The sequence below is a fragment of the Bos indicus x Bos taurus genome, chromosome 14 (genome assembly GCF_003369695.1).
Source record: "Bos indicus x Bos taurus breed Angus x Brahman F1 hybrid chromosome 14, Bos_hybrid_MaternalHap_v2.0, whole genome shotgun sequence".
Classification (NCBI taxonomy): domain Eukaryota; kingdom Metazoa; phylum Chordata; class Mammalia; order Artiodactyla; family Bovidae; genus Bos; species Bos indicus x Bos taurus.
Genome location: NC_040089.1, coordinates 36,701,929 through 36,719,356, shown reverse-complemented (window position 1 = coordinate 36,719,356; position 17,428 = coordinate 36,701,929). Strand labels below are relative to the sequence as shown.

The following is a 17,428-nucleotide window of genomic DNA, read 5'->3' as shown; positions in this document are numbered from 1 at the left end:
TTTCTCCAACAGACTTCTGAGAACTCAACTAACACAAACTAATTAAAGATACATTATTTTGTTTTTGGAGAAAATGATTAAAAAATTTTAAAAATCAAATTCTGTATTATACATAGAAAAAATTACTGATACCTGGCATTTGCTAGAGGTGACCAACTAACTATTCCTTCTGCTGACATGCTGAGAAGCAATACGTAGGGTCATCTGAATGATTATTTACTGTTTCTGAACTACGAATGCTTTCCCCAGCTGACTCACATTTGGTTTAAAAATTCATCCATCATCAGTCATGAAAGGGCAAATACTGAATGATTTCACTTATGTGAGATATCTACAGTAGTCAGATTCCCAGAAACAGAAAGTAGAATGACGGTTGCTGGGAACAGGGGGAAGGGAAATAGGGGGCTGTCTAATAAGCACCGTGTTTCAATTTCGCAAGATGAAAAAGCTCTGGAGGCTGCTGTACGACAGTGTGAACGCATTTAATGCCAGTGAATCATACACTTAAAAAACAATTAAGGTGACATATTTTATGCTATGTTTTACTACAAATACATTTTTAAAATCAATAAAGGTCTTGAGTAGACAATTCTCCAAAAAAGATATATAAATAGCCAATAAGCACTTGAAAACATGCTCAATGTCACTTAATCATTAAGGAAAAGCAAATCCAAAACCCTAGAAGATATTGCCTCAAACCCATTAGGAGGTACACCATGAAACAAACAACCGAACACAGAAAATAACACGTGCTGGTGAGGATGTGGAGAAATTGGGACTCTTATGTGTTCTTGGTGGGAATGAAAACTTGTGCGACTGCAAGGGAAAACAGTGTGGTGGTTCCTCAAAAATTAAAAGCATCATGTGACCCAACAACTCTACCTGTGAGTAGAATTCTATATTCTTTTGTATACAGCCAAAAGAACTGAATGCAGAGACTTGAAATTTGCACACTCCTGTTGACAGCCGTATTACACATAACAGACAAAAAGTGGTATATAAATACAATATCATCAGCCTTAAAAAAGGAAGATTCTGACACATACTACAAGGGAAATGATCTTGTCCTCAAAGTAAATGAGGACATTATGCTAAGTGCAAGAAGTCAAATACAAAAGAAAAAATACTGTAGATTTCCACTTATATGAGGTACCTACAAGAGTCAAATTGAGAGAAAGTAGAAAGTTGGTTGCCAGATGCTTGTGGGGGTGGGGTGAATGAGACATTACTGTTTAATGGTTACAGAGTTTCAGTTTTGTAAGATAAAAAGAGCTCTGTGGATGAATGGTGGTAATGGTAGCACAGGAGGTGTTTAATGACACTGAACTATACACTTTAAAATGGCTAAGATGGCAATTGAATATTCATTGGAATATTGGACTGATGCCAAAGCTTCAAAACTTTGGCCACTTGATGCGAGGAGCTGACTCATTTGGAAAAGACCTTGATGCTGGGAAAGACTGAAGGCAAGAGGAGAAGGGGACGACAGAGAATGAGATGGTTGGATGGCATCACTGACTCAATGGACATGGTTTGCGCAAACTCCGGGAGATAGTGAAGGCCAGGAAGACTGGTGTGCTGCAGTGCACGGGGTCACAAAGAGCTGGACATGACTTAATGACTGAACAATAACAAGATGACAATTAAAAAAAAGAGGAAAAAAAAAAAAGAATCCAGCTCAACTGTCTGACACACCAAAAAGAAACTCAAGGTGCTTGTAGACAAACATGAGATCAAAATTATCTTGTGTACAACTCAGTGCCATAAAACTGGCAGTGATTATCATGCCAGACTTCCTACAGAAGTCTGAGCTGTCGCCTATCAGCAATGGTGCTGCCTACAAGTGTAAGACTACTCACCTTCTAGACAAAGACCAACATCTGTCCTATGACCTGTCCTGTCGAGCCAGCCCACTTCCCTCACCAGTCACCACTCCTAAAAGCCTCACCACACTGCTCATTACTAACTGACACAAAACCAAAGGAGATATAAATTCTGCATGTGTGCAGTAAGGAGTTTAAAGGGGAGAGGAATGTACTTATTGATTAATCTCTGGGTTCACGTAAATCTTCTGAGAATGTGATGAAGGCTATGGATCCATTTTGCAGACAAGTGAAGATACATAAAATTTTACATGAAATTTCAGGAGCCATTTAGAATCCCCTTAAGAAAACCTATCAATTCTATGGTCCTTCAAGTTAAAAATTTTTGTTGTATAAGAAGCTGCCACACATTTATTCTGTTTTAAAAAGTAGCTTTTGATTTATGCAAATCTCATATAGATAGCTGGAGAAGGCAATGGCAACCCACTCCAGTACTCTTGCCTGGAGAATCCCAGGGACAGAGGAGCCTAGTGGGCTGCCGTCTATGGGGTAGCACAGAATTGGACACGACTGAAACGACTTAGCAGCAGCAGCAGCAGCATATACATAGCACTGTTTCCTTGTTTTAATCTCAGTAATATTTAATACAGAGCACAGATGATATCTGATAAAATACAAAAGCCTGTTTCTCTGAAGAAATAACGTTCTCTGCTTGAATACTAGGTTCCTGAGTGCAACCAAAGTTTAAATGGTATTTCCAGTAGATCATATACAGCAAGGGTTAGGCAGGCTACTGCCCCCTGTACAGCACCGGAGCTAAACAATGGTTTTTACATTTTAAAAAGTTGTTTTCAATAAAAAGAAGAATACGTGACAGAAACTGTATATGGCTCACTGCTTTATACAAAGTTTGTCAACCTCTGATTTAGAAGTTATAATTTTGTCAGTAAAAGTTAATTGAAAACCACAATGTTTAACATTAAACATTTAATTTTTTTTTCTTCCATTGAAAACGAGCAACTATAACTTGATATATTATTGTTACTTCATGATTATGGCTTATATTGTTTGATCTGAATGCTTTTTTATACAGTCCTTGCTTAATTTCATCTATGATTTAAAGAGGAAAAAGTCTTAAAAAACACCATATGGAATATATCAGTAATCATATAGCAAACAGAAACTATACTCTTCCATCCCTGGTTGGGGAACTAGGATCATGCAAGCCACACAGCGTAGCCAAAAACAAAAACAGAAGTTTAGAAAACTTAAAGAGGTCAACCTCTATTGTTCATAGATGGAACTGAATAAGTGACACAATGGACTTATCAGTGTTAAGATTAGAAAGAAAATATAAGGATAGCACAATTTTATAAGTCTACTTTTTTGCTTAAAACTCTTTCATTTCTTTATTTTGTACAGGTGACCTATTATACTAGATTCTCGTCATAATGACACCTGGTTAACTTAGAGTTTAAGATAATGTATTTCAGGACAAAAGCAACAACTGTGCCCTTGGTACTATTCTCTTTTTGTCTTTTGCTTTTCTTGAGAAAAATAAAATTAAATCCAGCCATGCCCATAACTCAAGATATAGACAGCATGGGACAAATTAAAATGCACCAATCTTTTCTTTCCTTAAGGCTAAAAAGTTATACAAAAGTTATATTTTTAAATTGCATATCATTTTTAATGCCTTTTAGAAAAAAAACCCAATGTTTTAAAAATGGTATCATTTATTTACACCAACAGAGTCCTTGGATCTAGTGCTATGTCAGCAAATGGCACAGGCATTTTGCACTTTCCTATCTGTTGAAATGTATACATTCTAGCCTAGTTTGGTCTATTTTTAAAGCCTGATTTGGTGTAAATAATCAAGTCAAAAATGGAAACTTTGAAATATGTAATGAACAACTATCTTCCACTGGTCCATGTAAATAATTTCAAAAGCATCTATTTTATCTGATAAATAACAAGTCTATACTTTGGAGAAGGGATTGTTTCTTACAAGGCCACTAGGCAAGCTATAGGCTTGCTCTACCATATTCTCCAGTGATGACCTGATGACTCAAAGGTCTGCTCCTACCTACCCCCTTTATTTCTCTCAGATGAGAGAAAGCCAGAGCTAAAGTGGTGACCTCTCTCTCCCATGACACAAAACCTTCAGATTGGCTTTGTTCAGGAATATGGAGATCTCAGACCATAATGCTGAGGAAGCTGCCAGAGGCTCAACTTTTCTAGAAACTGAGAACCAGAGTAGTCCCCAAACAGAAAGAAAGCTTGTGTGTGTCTCTGAGAATAGAACCTACCAGTTTTCTGCCCGTTTCCTTTCTGCCTCAGAGGAAAGATATGGGAGGCAAACATAATCATATAAAATACTAATTTTAAAAAAGCAGCTGGATTTAGAGACTTGATTTCTAGTCTTCATTATAAAGCACATATTCTTGTGGGTTCACAACTGAGTATTATGTATTGGCACCATCCAACGCAGGACATTTTTTCCTAAGGGCCAACTGGATTTTTCCCCCTAAACAAAGCTTTTATACTGAGCAGATGCTGTGTCACGATTGTGGTGGTGCAGTTTTGATATCCTCTAAAGTTTATGGATTCATAAAACAGGAAAGAGTAAACCATCAGTCTGAAAGCACAGTCCATTCCTCCCACCGTCTGCAGTAACGTGTGGATGTTACTTTAAACAGTGTGCCCTTGTGCTGCTCAAGTCCAGCTGGTCTACCACCCCAGGGTCCATATTTAAACATCAAATGATTGAGAAAAGGGGCTTTGGAAGAGCTTTATGAACTGAAATATCCTTCCAGTTCATCATTCAGATTCCTCAACAGGAGTTGGGAATAACATTCTTTTCATCTTTCCTATCTTTTTTCTCTTACTGTGAAAAATAATAGTCGACCTCAAGACACAGACTGAACGCACTGCCTGCTGAGACAGGACTGTGGGTTTGTTTCCTGGTCATACCTGCATGTTGGTGCTCAATGTAGCGTAGACATGTTTTAAAATAAAACAGATGATGTATATTAAACAGTGATATCATTTATAATTTAAAAATACTGTATAATAATTCCCATTACATACCATCCATGGGGAAAAAGTCTTTATTGTTGAAAGCCATTTACTTTTCTTCTGAATAAATTTACAAAGGAAGGCCTCTTTTTAAATTGTGATAAGGCAGGCAAATATGTCTTTGTTTGTTTAACATACAAATGCAGGAGAAAGAAACTGTCCAAGACTACTGCAGTCAAAATTTTTAAAGAATCCAAATCTCAATACAAAATAAAATAAAATTGGTCACTCATCTAACAAGTTATCCCACCAAAATGCCAACAGTAGAAAGCTAAAAATAAAACCAGACACAGAATTTTTGGCATAATAGTGATAGACAATATCACCTGTATTTAATTGTGCAGTTGATATCCCATATGTTGTTTCAAATATAAAAAAAAGAGAAACTGTTTTCTTGATGTATATCTCTAAGTAACACCTATAATTCCATTTAGAACTGTTACCAGAAGAACCAAAGGGAAAGATAAATATATAAGGTAGAGACTTTTGGATTTTAGACCAACCTGGAGAGTCCAGGACTTGATCCTACCCCAGCATATCAACAATGAACCATTTGCAAATAGCTTATCAAAAAAGAAAATCATCTTAAATAATTTACTCATCTTACTGTAAACAACTAGAAAACCAGATAAAATAGAGTAAACAATGATTTCAGCAACTAGAGATAGCACAGGACTATAATCACTGTGAGAAAAAACAAATGAGTGAACCCTAAAACTGACTCAGCTTTCTGAATAGAAAAATTCTATATCAAATGGTATCTCCTTTTTTAAAGCACACAAAAATCTTAAACTGAACCTATGTTAGAAAGATATGAAAATAAGTTTATCATGTGGATTTAAGTTTTACCCTACATCTGATGAACGGACTGTAGGATGGATAATTCTAAATAAATGTCATTAATACCCAAGATTATCTTTAAAATGTGAGTGAACTCTGAACAGGCATTTTGATCAACTTATCTAAGGTGGCAAAGAGGAAACATTTTATTCTCAAGATTTTTTTAGAGTTGAACAGAAATAATGTGAAATAATCACAATTACTCCTTATGACTTTAATATACATTAAGCATTATTAAATTAAAATAAACAAGTACCTGTTTTTTCCTAGACCGATGCTTTTCAGGAGTTACAGGCTGACTTTTTAAAATACGTGTTCTCTTACTTTCAGTGGCTCGTCTACTGTTCTTTTTCTTTCTTCCACCTAAAAGCAGAAACACTGTCATCAAAAACTGTCCCACATTAAAAGAATTATATTTTTAAAGGTTATCATGAAATTCCTATTTATTTTATAGCTATTTAAAAAAACCTGTTTAATCTTTTTCCTTTGAATCTGGAAGCAGTATGGTATAAATGCAAAAATCAGCCTTTGAAAATCAGGGGGCATGTGTTTCCTTTCCAACAAGGGCTTGGCAGAATCGCTCCTGCAGAGGGTGGCAAGAAGGGGCACTCTGCCATCAATGAGATGGTGATCAGAGATGACACCATCAACATCCACAAATATATCAATGGAGTAGGTTTCAAGAAGCACCTGTGGGGGCTTCCCTGGTAGTCCAGTGGTTGAGAATTTATGTGCCAATGCAGGAGACACAGTGTTCAATTCTTGCTCCGGGAGGACCCCATATGCTGTGGGCAGCTAAGCCCAGGTGCCCAGAGCCCAGGCTCTGCAATCAGAGAAGCCACAGCAGTGAGAAGCCCACACACCATAACGAGAGTTGCCCTGAAGCCTGCACACAGTAGCAAAGACCCAGTGCAGCCAAAAAGAAAGAAAGAAGTCCCTCTGGCACTCAAAGAGATCTGGAAATACGCCACGAAGGAGATGAGAACTCCGTATGCATGCACTGACCGTGGGCTCAACAAAGCTGCCTGGGCCAAAAAAATAAGGAATGTCTCATACTGCATCTAGCTGTGTGCGGTTGTCTCAGAAAATGTAATGAGGATTCATCAAAGAAGACTTATATATTCTTTATCTATTTAACTACCACCACTTTAAAAAAATCTAGATAATGTGAATGAGGACTAACTGCTGATTGTCAAAGTTACAGAGCTTCAAAAAAAAAAAAAAGAATGAAAAAAAAATCAGAGGGGATGTGCTTTGCATCTTGACTCTTTCATGCCTTTGAACAAGCCATTTCACCTCCCAATGCCTGTCTTTTCATCATCTGCAAAAAAAAGGAATATTTACCTTATAGGATCATTGTAGTTTCTTAAAATAATGTTTAAGGAATATCTGACACAGTGTAAGAAATAAATCTTTCTCTCTTATTTACAGTTTAGTAAGATAAATGTATATGCAACTGAAAAGAAATAGAATGGTCATTATTGAAAGAAAATTGTATATATATAGTTGATCCTTGAATGATGCGGTTTTCAACTACATAGGTTCACTTATACAGATTTTAAAAAATAAATACAGTATCTGTTTTCATTTTACAAATCTTTTTAAATGTGCAGAAAAGTTTATGTTCGATTATATATGACAATATGTGGAATCAAAAGAACTAGGGTTTGAATTCTGATTTTATGCCACCTGTTTCAGCTGCCTACCCTCAGATAAGTCACTTATCAATCCCTTTGTTTCTGAGGCAGAGAGAGCAGTATGTGTTGACTGCAAAGAGTTGGAGCCCCTCATCCCTACTGTACTGTACAGAAACCTAAAAGAATCTACACATAGAATTTAAAAAGGGTTTAGCAAGATGGTTCCATACAAGATCAATAAACAAAACTCAACAGTATTTCTGTACATTAGCCAACAGTTAAAATATTTAAATAATCAAAAGATAATATTTACAATAGTAATGAAATATAAAACATGCTTAGGGATAAATCTAGCAAAAGTAGTCAACATCTACATGCAGTAAATTATAAAGTTTTACTATATTTGTTAAGTGTGTATACACACACATACATGCTGTAAGAAAAATATACATAAGACAATCTAAATAGAGAAATGCTTTTGTGCATAGGAAGACAATATAAATGTGTCAGCTCTCTCCAAAATTATCTATCACAATGTAATTTCAAATAAAATTTCAATAGGGTTCTTTGTAGAACTTAACAAGATTATTCTAAAATTATGTCTTAGGAGAGGTAATTAATCATAAGCTCTGAGCATTCCTGTAGTTCTTGCTAAGACTTTACTAAACAGTTTCTGCAGTTAGTCAGGTACCTAAATAGGTCACCAGAACCACAGGCTGACCACCATGTAACTACTCTCTCCTGGAGAAGGGAACTGGATTATTTGCTACAATGTTTTGCTTGTTGCTTACTCAAAAAGTACCCTTGGGCCCAAGTTCCTCTTTGCAGTACAACCTACAGCCTGTGCTGCATCTACCTGGGTGCATTACGCTGTCTTTGGGACCTGGCGAGGGAAACCAGCACAACTATGCTGTTACCATACAAAATCTGCTGTACTGTAGCAAACTGTCCTGTTCCGACCCATTAAGTCTCGTTGTACACTTTCTGGCACCTATGGAGTGGTAGCAGCTTCACTGCTTGCAATCTTTTATGAAGTTTCCTCCCGCCCCCGACAATATGGAAGACCAAAACACCAGCAATACTTAAGATGTTCCTAAAGAATAAGAGGATGATGAAGGAAATTACTCTGTCACATACTGAGTTATTTCTAAACTACAGTAATACAGATGATATGGTATCACTGCAGCGGGAGACCATATGTGTTGTAAGGCTAATGGAAACCACACCAGTTATGAACAGAGATTTTCATATTGTGAATTGTTCAAACAGGTGCTAGAGGACTAAAAAGGCAAAAATAAATTAACAGATTAACAATGAAGAGAAATTCATAACCATAGCTGGAGACTTCAATACTTCTTTCTCTCAGTAATTAGTAGAACAAGAAGACAAAAAATAAGCATGCATATAGAACATCTGAAAAGCACTATGAATCAATTTGACCTAATCGACATTTATAACACTGTATACTCAACGACAGCAGAATTCACATTCTTAAGTGTATATATATCAACAGTCACCAAGGTAAGACCATATTCTAGGCCATAAAGCTAGTTTTAAAAAAGAAAAAGAAATCCTACAAAGTATACCCTCAGGCTGGAACAGAATTAACTGTAAATCATTAATAGAAAAATACCTAGAATATCTTTAAATATTTGAAAATTTAACAAACAGCTTCTTAATAGTCCAGATGATCAAAGAGAAAAGTCTCAAGGGAAATAAAAAATACATTTTGATGAAAATAAAAATATAACATATAGGGATGAAACTAAGGCAGTAAGTAATAAAAGGAGAATTTATAGCATTAAATGCACAGTTTAGAAAAACTGGGCACCTATGAAGAAAAAGCCACTCATATACAAAGGGAGGCGAGTCAGGTTGATATCAAAAGACTGTCCACAGCAACACTCATCAAGTTAGAAAATAGAGAAACAAAATCTGTAAAGTTGTGAGGAAAAGTATTTCCAAAGAATACTATAGTCAAATCTTTTTTTTTTTTTTTGCTAATATCACCCATTACAGCTAAAATCAATCAGTAGTCTAAAGTTTATATTTACTGTTATAGAGGCAATCTGACCCAAGCTATCAAAGCATTTTTTATTATTTATTCTTTATTTTGAAGGAATCATAGTTTACTGATATATTTCTTATGAGATAGCATTTATGTGAACTTCATTGAATCCTTCAGTTTCACCTCTTAAAAATTAAATGTAAATATACTTTTAAGTACATATATAACCTCATCACTTTTAACTAAATTTTTATTTGCTTCGATTCTATCTGACCCTTGAGGCAGTTTATCTATCTCAGCATTTAAGGACATGGGCTCTAAAAAGTCAGAAATGTTATTGTGGCTCTGGTTCTGTTCATGATCTATAATATATGACCAAGGGCTTTCTACACTTAACCTCTTTTTGTCTTGGCTTTCTCACCTGTAAAACGGGGGTGATTAAAAAACAAATGCACTGATTCAGATTGTTTTGAGGATTAAGTGAGTTTATGAGTAAAAAGCTTCTAATTCAAATATTAATCATTTCACCGAATACTGGTGAAATTTTTTTGCATAGAACTTAAGTGATGCAAGAGATGCAGCAGATGTGGGTTTGATCCATGGGTCAGGAAGATCCCCCAGAGGAGGAAATGGCAATCCACTCCAGTATTCTTCCCTGAAAACCTTCATGGATAGTGGGGTCATAAAGGGTTGGACATGACTGGGACTAAGCATGCGCATGCACGCACACACACACATGTATATATTATATATTACTAACAGCTAACAAAAAGTTAAGAAATGTACTAAAACTCACAGGAGCGCCTGTTTAATATCCACAGTCACTGCCAAACCACTCTACAAAGAGATTACAGTCTTCATCAGTCTAATTACTGATCAACTACAGTGTAGAAAGGTGTATGCTTCCATTTCTCTGAACTTTGTATTATGAAATTAAAAGTCCAGGAAAAACCCTCCAATTATTTTAGTTTAGAATTAGGACTCCAGTGCTCACTTTGGCACCACATACACTAAAATTAAAGTTTTGATTCCTAGTCATTTGGCGGCAAATACAGTAAAATTAAAATTTTGATTCCTAGTCATTCCTAGGAACTTCACCAACATGAAGCAAGTATTTCTTTGCCCTATCATTGGCCATCTGCTATGAATAAATTTATTCAATTAATATTTACTGCTTATATTATAGCACAGGGAGCTCTACTCAGTACTCTGCCATGGCCTATATAGGAAAACAATCTAATACAGAGTGTATACATGTATCTGTAAAACAGATTCAACTTGCTGTACACCTGAAACTAACACAACATTGTAAATCAATTATGCATCAATAAAAATTTTTTTAAAGTTTTACCACAGGTCTACCATATACCTGGCATCAAGGTGGTACATCTATTATTTTTATATTGATCATTAAGTATTCAGATTTGAGGCAAAAAGATTTTAAAATCTTTGCATTAGAACACAATAGGTTCAATAAACATTTTTTGAATGAATGCATATCAAGGAGGAATTTACAATCAAATTGTAATTGAAAATAATTATGGACTGCTTTTAAGATTTTTTTGGTTACAGTTGTTTTTTTAATCTAGCAATGTTTTTTATAAGGATAATAAACTCTAAATGCAATGAGGAGAGTAGTTAGATTCTATATATAGCCATCCTCATAATAGTCATGGATTCTGGTATTTGAAAATTCACCTACCTGTTGAAAGCTGTAAATCAAAAATCAAAACTTGCAGTGCTTTTGTGGACATGCACAGAGTGGCAAAATACTGAGTCATGTTCCCAGCTGAGGTTAAATGAGGTGAAGCTCTGTCTTCCTATTTCAGTTCCCACACTAGAAATAATTCTTTTTACAGTCTATTTAGTGCTGTATTTTTGGGCTTTCAGGAGGTAATTTTGCTGTTTAAAATGGTTCCCAAGTGTATTGTGGAAATGCTATCTAGGGTTCCTAAGTGCAAGAAGGCTATGTATGATGTTCCTTATAGAAAAAAGTATGTGTGTTAGATAAACATCATTTAGGCATGAGTGACAGGGCTGTTGGCCGTGGATTCAATGTTAATGAATCAATGGTGGTGGTGGTTTAGTTGTTAAGTCGTGTCTGACTCTTGTGACCCTGACTCTTGCAGGCTAATGGACTGTAGCCTGCCAGGCTCCTCTGCCCATGGGATTCTCCAGGCAAGAATACTGGAGTGGGTTGTCATTTCCTTCCCCAGTAATGAGTCAGTAATATATAATAAACAAGGTGTCTTTCAACAAAAACACATAGAACAAAGTTATATTTTGAACAGTTGACCAAAACGTTGTCACCAGAGACTCAAAAGAACCTAACGCTGTACTCCTCTGTAAGTGTTTAGTATTCACTAAGTGTTCAGGATGACTTTACAGAATATTACCATAAATAACAAGCACCAACTCTAACTTTCTAAATTAAGCACCACCTCTAATTAACTCTATGAACCCAAGGGATTTAATCCCTTTGTGTTTTCCTTTTCTGAAGTATGTCTGCGTGTTGAGGTGTTAGGTCAAGGGTTGGACTGCTCTCTAGGAAGTATCAATTATCCACTCCTAAACCTGTAATAAGTGTACTTACTTTGAGGAGTTTCCACTCTTTCCTCTTTCTTATTAAAATCTTGTTGTTGGTTTCCACGTTTCAACTTAGATAAGAAGAGATTTCTGTGAGACCTAAATCAAACACAAAAGCTCGTGATTTGTTCTGCAAAGACTAGAAAGGCTATGGGAAAAGGTAGAGGATTTGTCTCCATCTCTATCTAGGACCTGCTTCTACTTTGGCCTGTTTCCTTTGGTGTTCCCCTTGCTCAGTACCCCATCTTAACCTTTGATCTCTTTAAGCTTTTTGTTGTCAAGACTTTCTGCTCTCCCATCATTTATTTTCTCCACTTCATTTACTCAGAAATCAAGATCCTTCTGGCCTTTCAATTGGAGAAATTTCAAAATTCTTTTACACATGATGGTAGATATCATGATTATAGATTCTGAAAAAGGGCTTTTTGGAAAGGTAAGATGGTTTGGAAATATAGGAAGGGGCAGAAATTTTGGACAATTCTGCAAAGTTTTTTTATTTTTTATTATATTATTATAATATAATATAATATATAATATAATATAATATTATAAAATATTATAATATTTTTATTATATTTTTTATTATAATTTATAAAGGAGCAAACTAAAATAAGAGGGGGAAAAAGTTCACTTAAGCTTAGGCAGCTCTTTTATTATCACCTAAAATCTACATCTTTACCCCTGTAAATGCTAATGCAACCACAAATGTGTTCCCTCCCTTCTCAAATTTTCTGTGTGCTCTGGAATGCCAGTCTCAACTTCTATGCCTTGTCTAAAGTTTAGCTCTCCCCTGGGTACACCATTTCTCTGTTTGTGGCCTTGAGTAGAGATTAGCTTCATCTTCCACATTCCATGAATCAGAGGGTTTTGCAGGTGGGTCTCTATACTTCCTGTTTCCTAATGTCACTTTCAGGATTCTGTTTCCATAGAAACCTCAGCCTTTGAGGATTCATGCCATTGAGGCATATTGCCATTTACTGTTTTCCATAATCATTTGTTATCCTTCCAAAGCACTTCCCATCATTCACAGATCTTTTTCTAACTGCTGCCATTACCATGAATTATTTCCATGTTTACATGAATAAACCAAATAACATCCTTGCCCCTTAATTCCTCATCTCCAGTGACCTCCTCCACACCAAATCAGCCACCCCCTTCCAAGGTTCCACTTAGCATCCCAACTGCTCTATACTTGGCAATCACTCATGTAGACTTTCTGCTCTGAGTATGCTACACTGTCTGTTAACAAAATTTCTAGCAGATTAAAGAGTTTTTAAAATAATTTCTTAAAATCAGGATTTGGGACATTATCAGAAATGTAACCTCCATCCCTTTCCTGCCCTAGCATCATGCCCTTGTTTCTGACAGATTCAAGTTTACTAGTTATCTGCTTTAAATTCAAGGACTCCCTGCTTGTGTGCTCCTTGCAGAAACAATGTGAAACAACCCAGGATCTGAAGAGGCAGGTCTCCACAGTTTGCCATTTCAAGGGTCTTAATATCTGTTGAGGTCTTAATATCTTTGTGACATTCTTCAAATCATAGCGTTTGCATGCAGCTATTATAATCTACATAAGTTTGCATGAATTGCTTCAAAGATTTGAAAAGCAGAGAAGAAAAATGTCAAATTTACTTCACCTCAATAAGGATACTGTACCCCATGAGGATTCAGTTACCGCAGACTGTCTGTCACTAACACTTTAAAAGAAGAAAACATTTGTAAGAATGCAAACATAAGAAATTGTTCATAAGGATAGTACTTTCCACACAGTCAAGTCAAATTTCAATTTATAAAAAGCATCTCTGGAAAGAAACTCTGGTAAAATTAGGACCTTTACGTAGTCCACTACAACATGGCTTGTTTTTGCCCAGATGTGCTTTTCAGAGACACCAAATCAATGTCTTTCCCAAACGTAAGTTCAGCAGAGGTGATGCTATAACTGATCATTCACAATGTCACTCTTTCAGAAACCCTCTCAAGGGTCTTTATTACTATGAATTTCTTATCCTACCTAACAGTCTCCAACTGAACTTTTTATAAAATTCTTCTCCTTTGCTATAGTTAAAATTAGCTCCAACAAACACAGCAGGATCATTTACAGCTTCATGCCTTCATCTGGAACTGTTCCTCTCTACTGAAAGGAAATCATTTCCTCTCCCTCCCACCAGTAAACCATCCTCTGAGCCCAGCTCCATGCTCACACTTTCTAGAAGCAGATCATCAACTCCTTCAGCATTTAAGTCTATCAGTGAACTTTAACAACAAATTATGTAATGTCTACTACTGTTTTTGTTTCAAGTTTATAATTCTTATTGCCTCAAACAGTTTATAAGCTTTGCCAGAAGAAAATATTTTTTTCATCTAGTACCGACAGCATAAGCATTTCATCTTTCCTAGCATCTGTCTGACTTCAAAATCACACTTTTGATCCTACCCTTGTTTTACTTGCATCTTATTGATTCTTGCTTTGAAACTGGTGAATTTGATTCCCAGGATGGTTTTAATATTTGCTTGATTCCTAATCTTTACTCTGTATCTAGTTTTTGGTTTTTCTCCTGGTGTCCAGTACCCTACAAGATTTAACGTATGTCTGGTAATGAACTAGGCATCAAGGATTCAAAGCTATTTAAGAACTTTCAAAGAATTCTCCATCTAGAGAGAAATCTACAGGTAAACAGGTATGTTACTATCCAAGATAAGCCCTCCTAAAGAGGTATAACTTGGTGCTATGGAATACAGGAAGTAACAACTGCTCAGAGCTCAGCTAGATTTCTTATAGGTGATCTTTCAGCTAGACTTTGAAGGGCAAACAAAAGCAAACAAAAGAGGATAGAAAAGATGGAAATTTAAAACTGAAGCAAGAGTCAAGGCATGAAAGAGCTTGTAATATTTGAAAACCAGGGAGAAGTTGTGTTGTTACAAAGTGTCATGTATGTGGGCAGGGAGGGGTTAATGCTTAGGGATAAGGTGTATATGGAAACAAACAAACAAACAAAACCCAGAAAGGGTCTATGTAAGGCTTTGTAACCCATGCCATAAAATCTAACCCATTTATAAGGAAACAGAAAGCTAAGAGAGGTTATTAAGCTGGGAAGTGAGTTAAATGGATTTATTTTAATGGAAAGCTAACTCTGGAAGTCATGTCAAGGATGGATTTTTGCGGCACAAAGCTAAGTAATAATCTAGGCTATGAACAATAAGAATGGATTAGAGAAGCATTTCTAAGATGGAATTTATAACACTTGGAGAGATAACTGGATGTGTGAGGGGAAGGAGAGTCAGGGTACAGACAGACAAGAACTGTTTTACACAGTGACTGAACTGCGTACCAGAAGGGCATCTGAAATAAGTGGTAGCACTATATTAAGACAGTATATAGGAAACATTCATTATCTGCAAGAATCATGGTAAGTTCTAATTTTATTTTACTTTAAAGCAGTACTATAGAGGGCAAGAAGTCCGGGCCACAGAATTTACTGGGTCTTAGTATTACTAAACTTTGATTTCCTAAACAAAATGAAATAACCAAGCCAATAAAAGTGAAATCCCTACTTCTCAAAATGGGTCTTAGAAAAAAGTCAATGAGAAACAAGACTTCAATGGAGCAGTGAGGAGTAGATCACGTTTTGACAGGCAGGGACAAGAAGAACTGTAAGACTGATGTCAGTCCTGAGGTGTGACCAATGTCACATCCAGCCAGTTCAGACTCCAACTCCCACCTCTAAATCAGTAGTTAAGATGGGGCTCACAGCACTTAAGCCATGGTCCTGAGAAGAGAGTGATACTACATCCACTGCCAAATACATCCATACAGAAACCACAACGATTTGACTATTTGGCCTTGGTTTAAGGGTGGATGAAGAGAAGGAATGGACCACAGGTTCAATATAAAAGATCTTTATAATGGTAGATTTTATTGTCTTCAATAGAGTTAGTTTCTAAAGCCAAAGCAAAAGATAAAAGTCAATTCTGCAAAAATTACCCTTGAAAATCCCTAAAGAAGAAATAATTTTAGAAACTGAATTCTTTGCTCTCAATATGTAGGAATGACACAGCCTGCTTCCTTCCAACACTGGAGCAAATCAGTGTCTGCACTTGTTCACCAGATGAAGAGTTAGCCTGCCCTTAGACAAAATGAAGGGCTTCCCTGGCAGCTCAGTGGTAAAGAATCTGCTTGCCAATGCAGAAGACACAGGAGAGGCGGGTTCAATCCCTGAGATGGGAAGATCCCCTGGAGGAGGGCATGGCAACCCACTCCAGTATTCTTGCCTGGGAATCCCATGGACAGAGGAGCCTGGTGGGCTACAGTATACAGGGTGGCAAAGAGTTGGACACCACTGAAGCGACTGAGCACGCATCATGCACAGAGAAGATGAACAATATTTTAACATATCAGAATAACCCTCAGTGCCACAGTCACATGAGGGCATGCAGGATTTGAGAACTAAGGGACACAGATGATTCAGGCTTCCAGCCTCAATATTGTTCTGGAGCTCATGTTCATCATTCCCAGTAAATGATATCACACTATCTACACAGTACTGTTTTCTCTCTACTCTTGCTTAGCATTTGCAACAGAATTTGCATAAGCCATGATGTAACTCTACAGTACTTCCAAATATACAAATGTTAGTCATCAGTAAGGCAATACACCTACTGCTCAAAAATTATTTTTGTTAACAACAGCTCACTACCATCACTTTTACATAGATATTACATTCATAAGACAAAAATGTACTAATGAATTTACAAACCTTTTTCCTGTATCCAAATTAGTTTCAGTTGCCAATTCAACATCTTTACCATTAGGTTTATCTTCAGAATATGTTGTTCTTGCTCTTTTAGTTTCCACTACTTTTGCTGCTGCCTTAAAAAAATGGGGATGTGGGAGAGGAAGGAATGCAATAAGCCATTAAAAACAAATAGCATTAAATCAAGCCTTCTAGTTATTTGATAGTCATAACAAAAGTATCTCTTCACAGACCAATAAAGGGCAGTGTATTGTTTCCCCAAGTACCTGTGACATGACAGTCAGCCACCTGCTTGGTTTATAAGCATTATGGAGAAGGGCTTTCCTTGTAAATGTACTTGATACACACAACGTGCTGAAGAGTATTTTTTTCCCCCTTTGAGTGTGCTGGGTCTTAGTTGAGGCATGTGGGATCTTTAGTTGTGGCCTGTGGGATCTAGTTCCCTGACCAGGGATTGAACCCTGGTCCCCCTACTTTGGGAGCGCAGAGCCTTGGCCACTGGATCACCAGGGAAGTCCCTATAGATAATTTTAAGATAAAACGTTACTTAAACATATATATATATGTTACTTAAACATATATATATATATATAAAACATATTAAAACTGTCTGGGGCTAGGACAGGATAAAATGTGATTAAAAAGAAAATTTCTGTAGTAGCCCTTCTTCAGTCCAACTTGACTTTTCCCAAAAATATGCTAAAA

At 36.4% G+C, this 17,428-nt stretch overlaps 1 protein-coding gene across 2 annotated transcripts in view; it reads right to left on the bottom strand.

Annotated features, from left to right (window-relative positions):
• Positions 1-17,428, bottom strand: part of TERF1 (telomeric repeat binding factor 1) — a 43,205-nt gene that overhangs the window by 3,221 nt on the left and 22,556 nt on the right. The window contains exons 6-9 of one of the 2 annotated variants that reach the window (XM_027561173.1): positions 16,727-16,839; positions 13,610-13,669; positions 11,980-12,071; positions 5,998-6,104 (exon numbers count right to left, since the gene is read on the bottom strand). In XM_027561173.1, coding sequence (XP_027416974.1) covers positions 5,998-6,104; positions 11,980-12,071; positions 13,610-13,669; positions 16,727-16,839 — 372 coding nt within the window. The remainder of the gene's footprint in view (positions 1-5,997; positions 6,105-11,979; positions 12,072-13,609; positions 13,670-16,726; positions 16,840-17,428) is intronic. The other variant, XM_027561174.1, reaches the window with a different exon arrangement.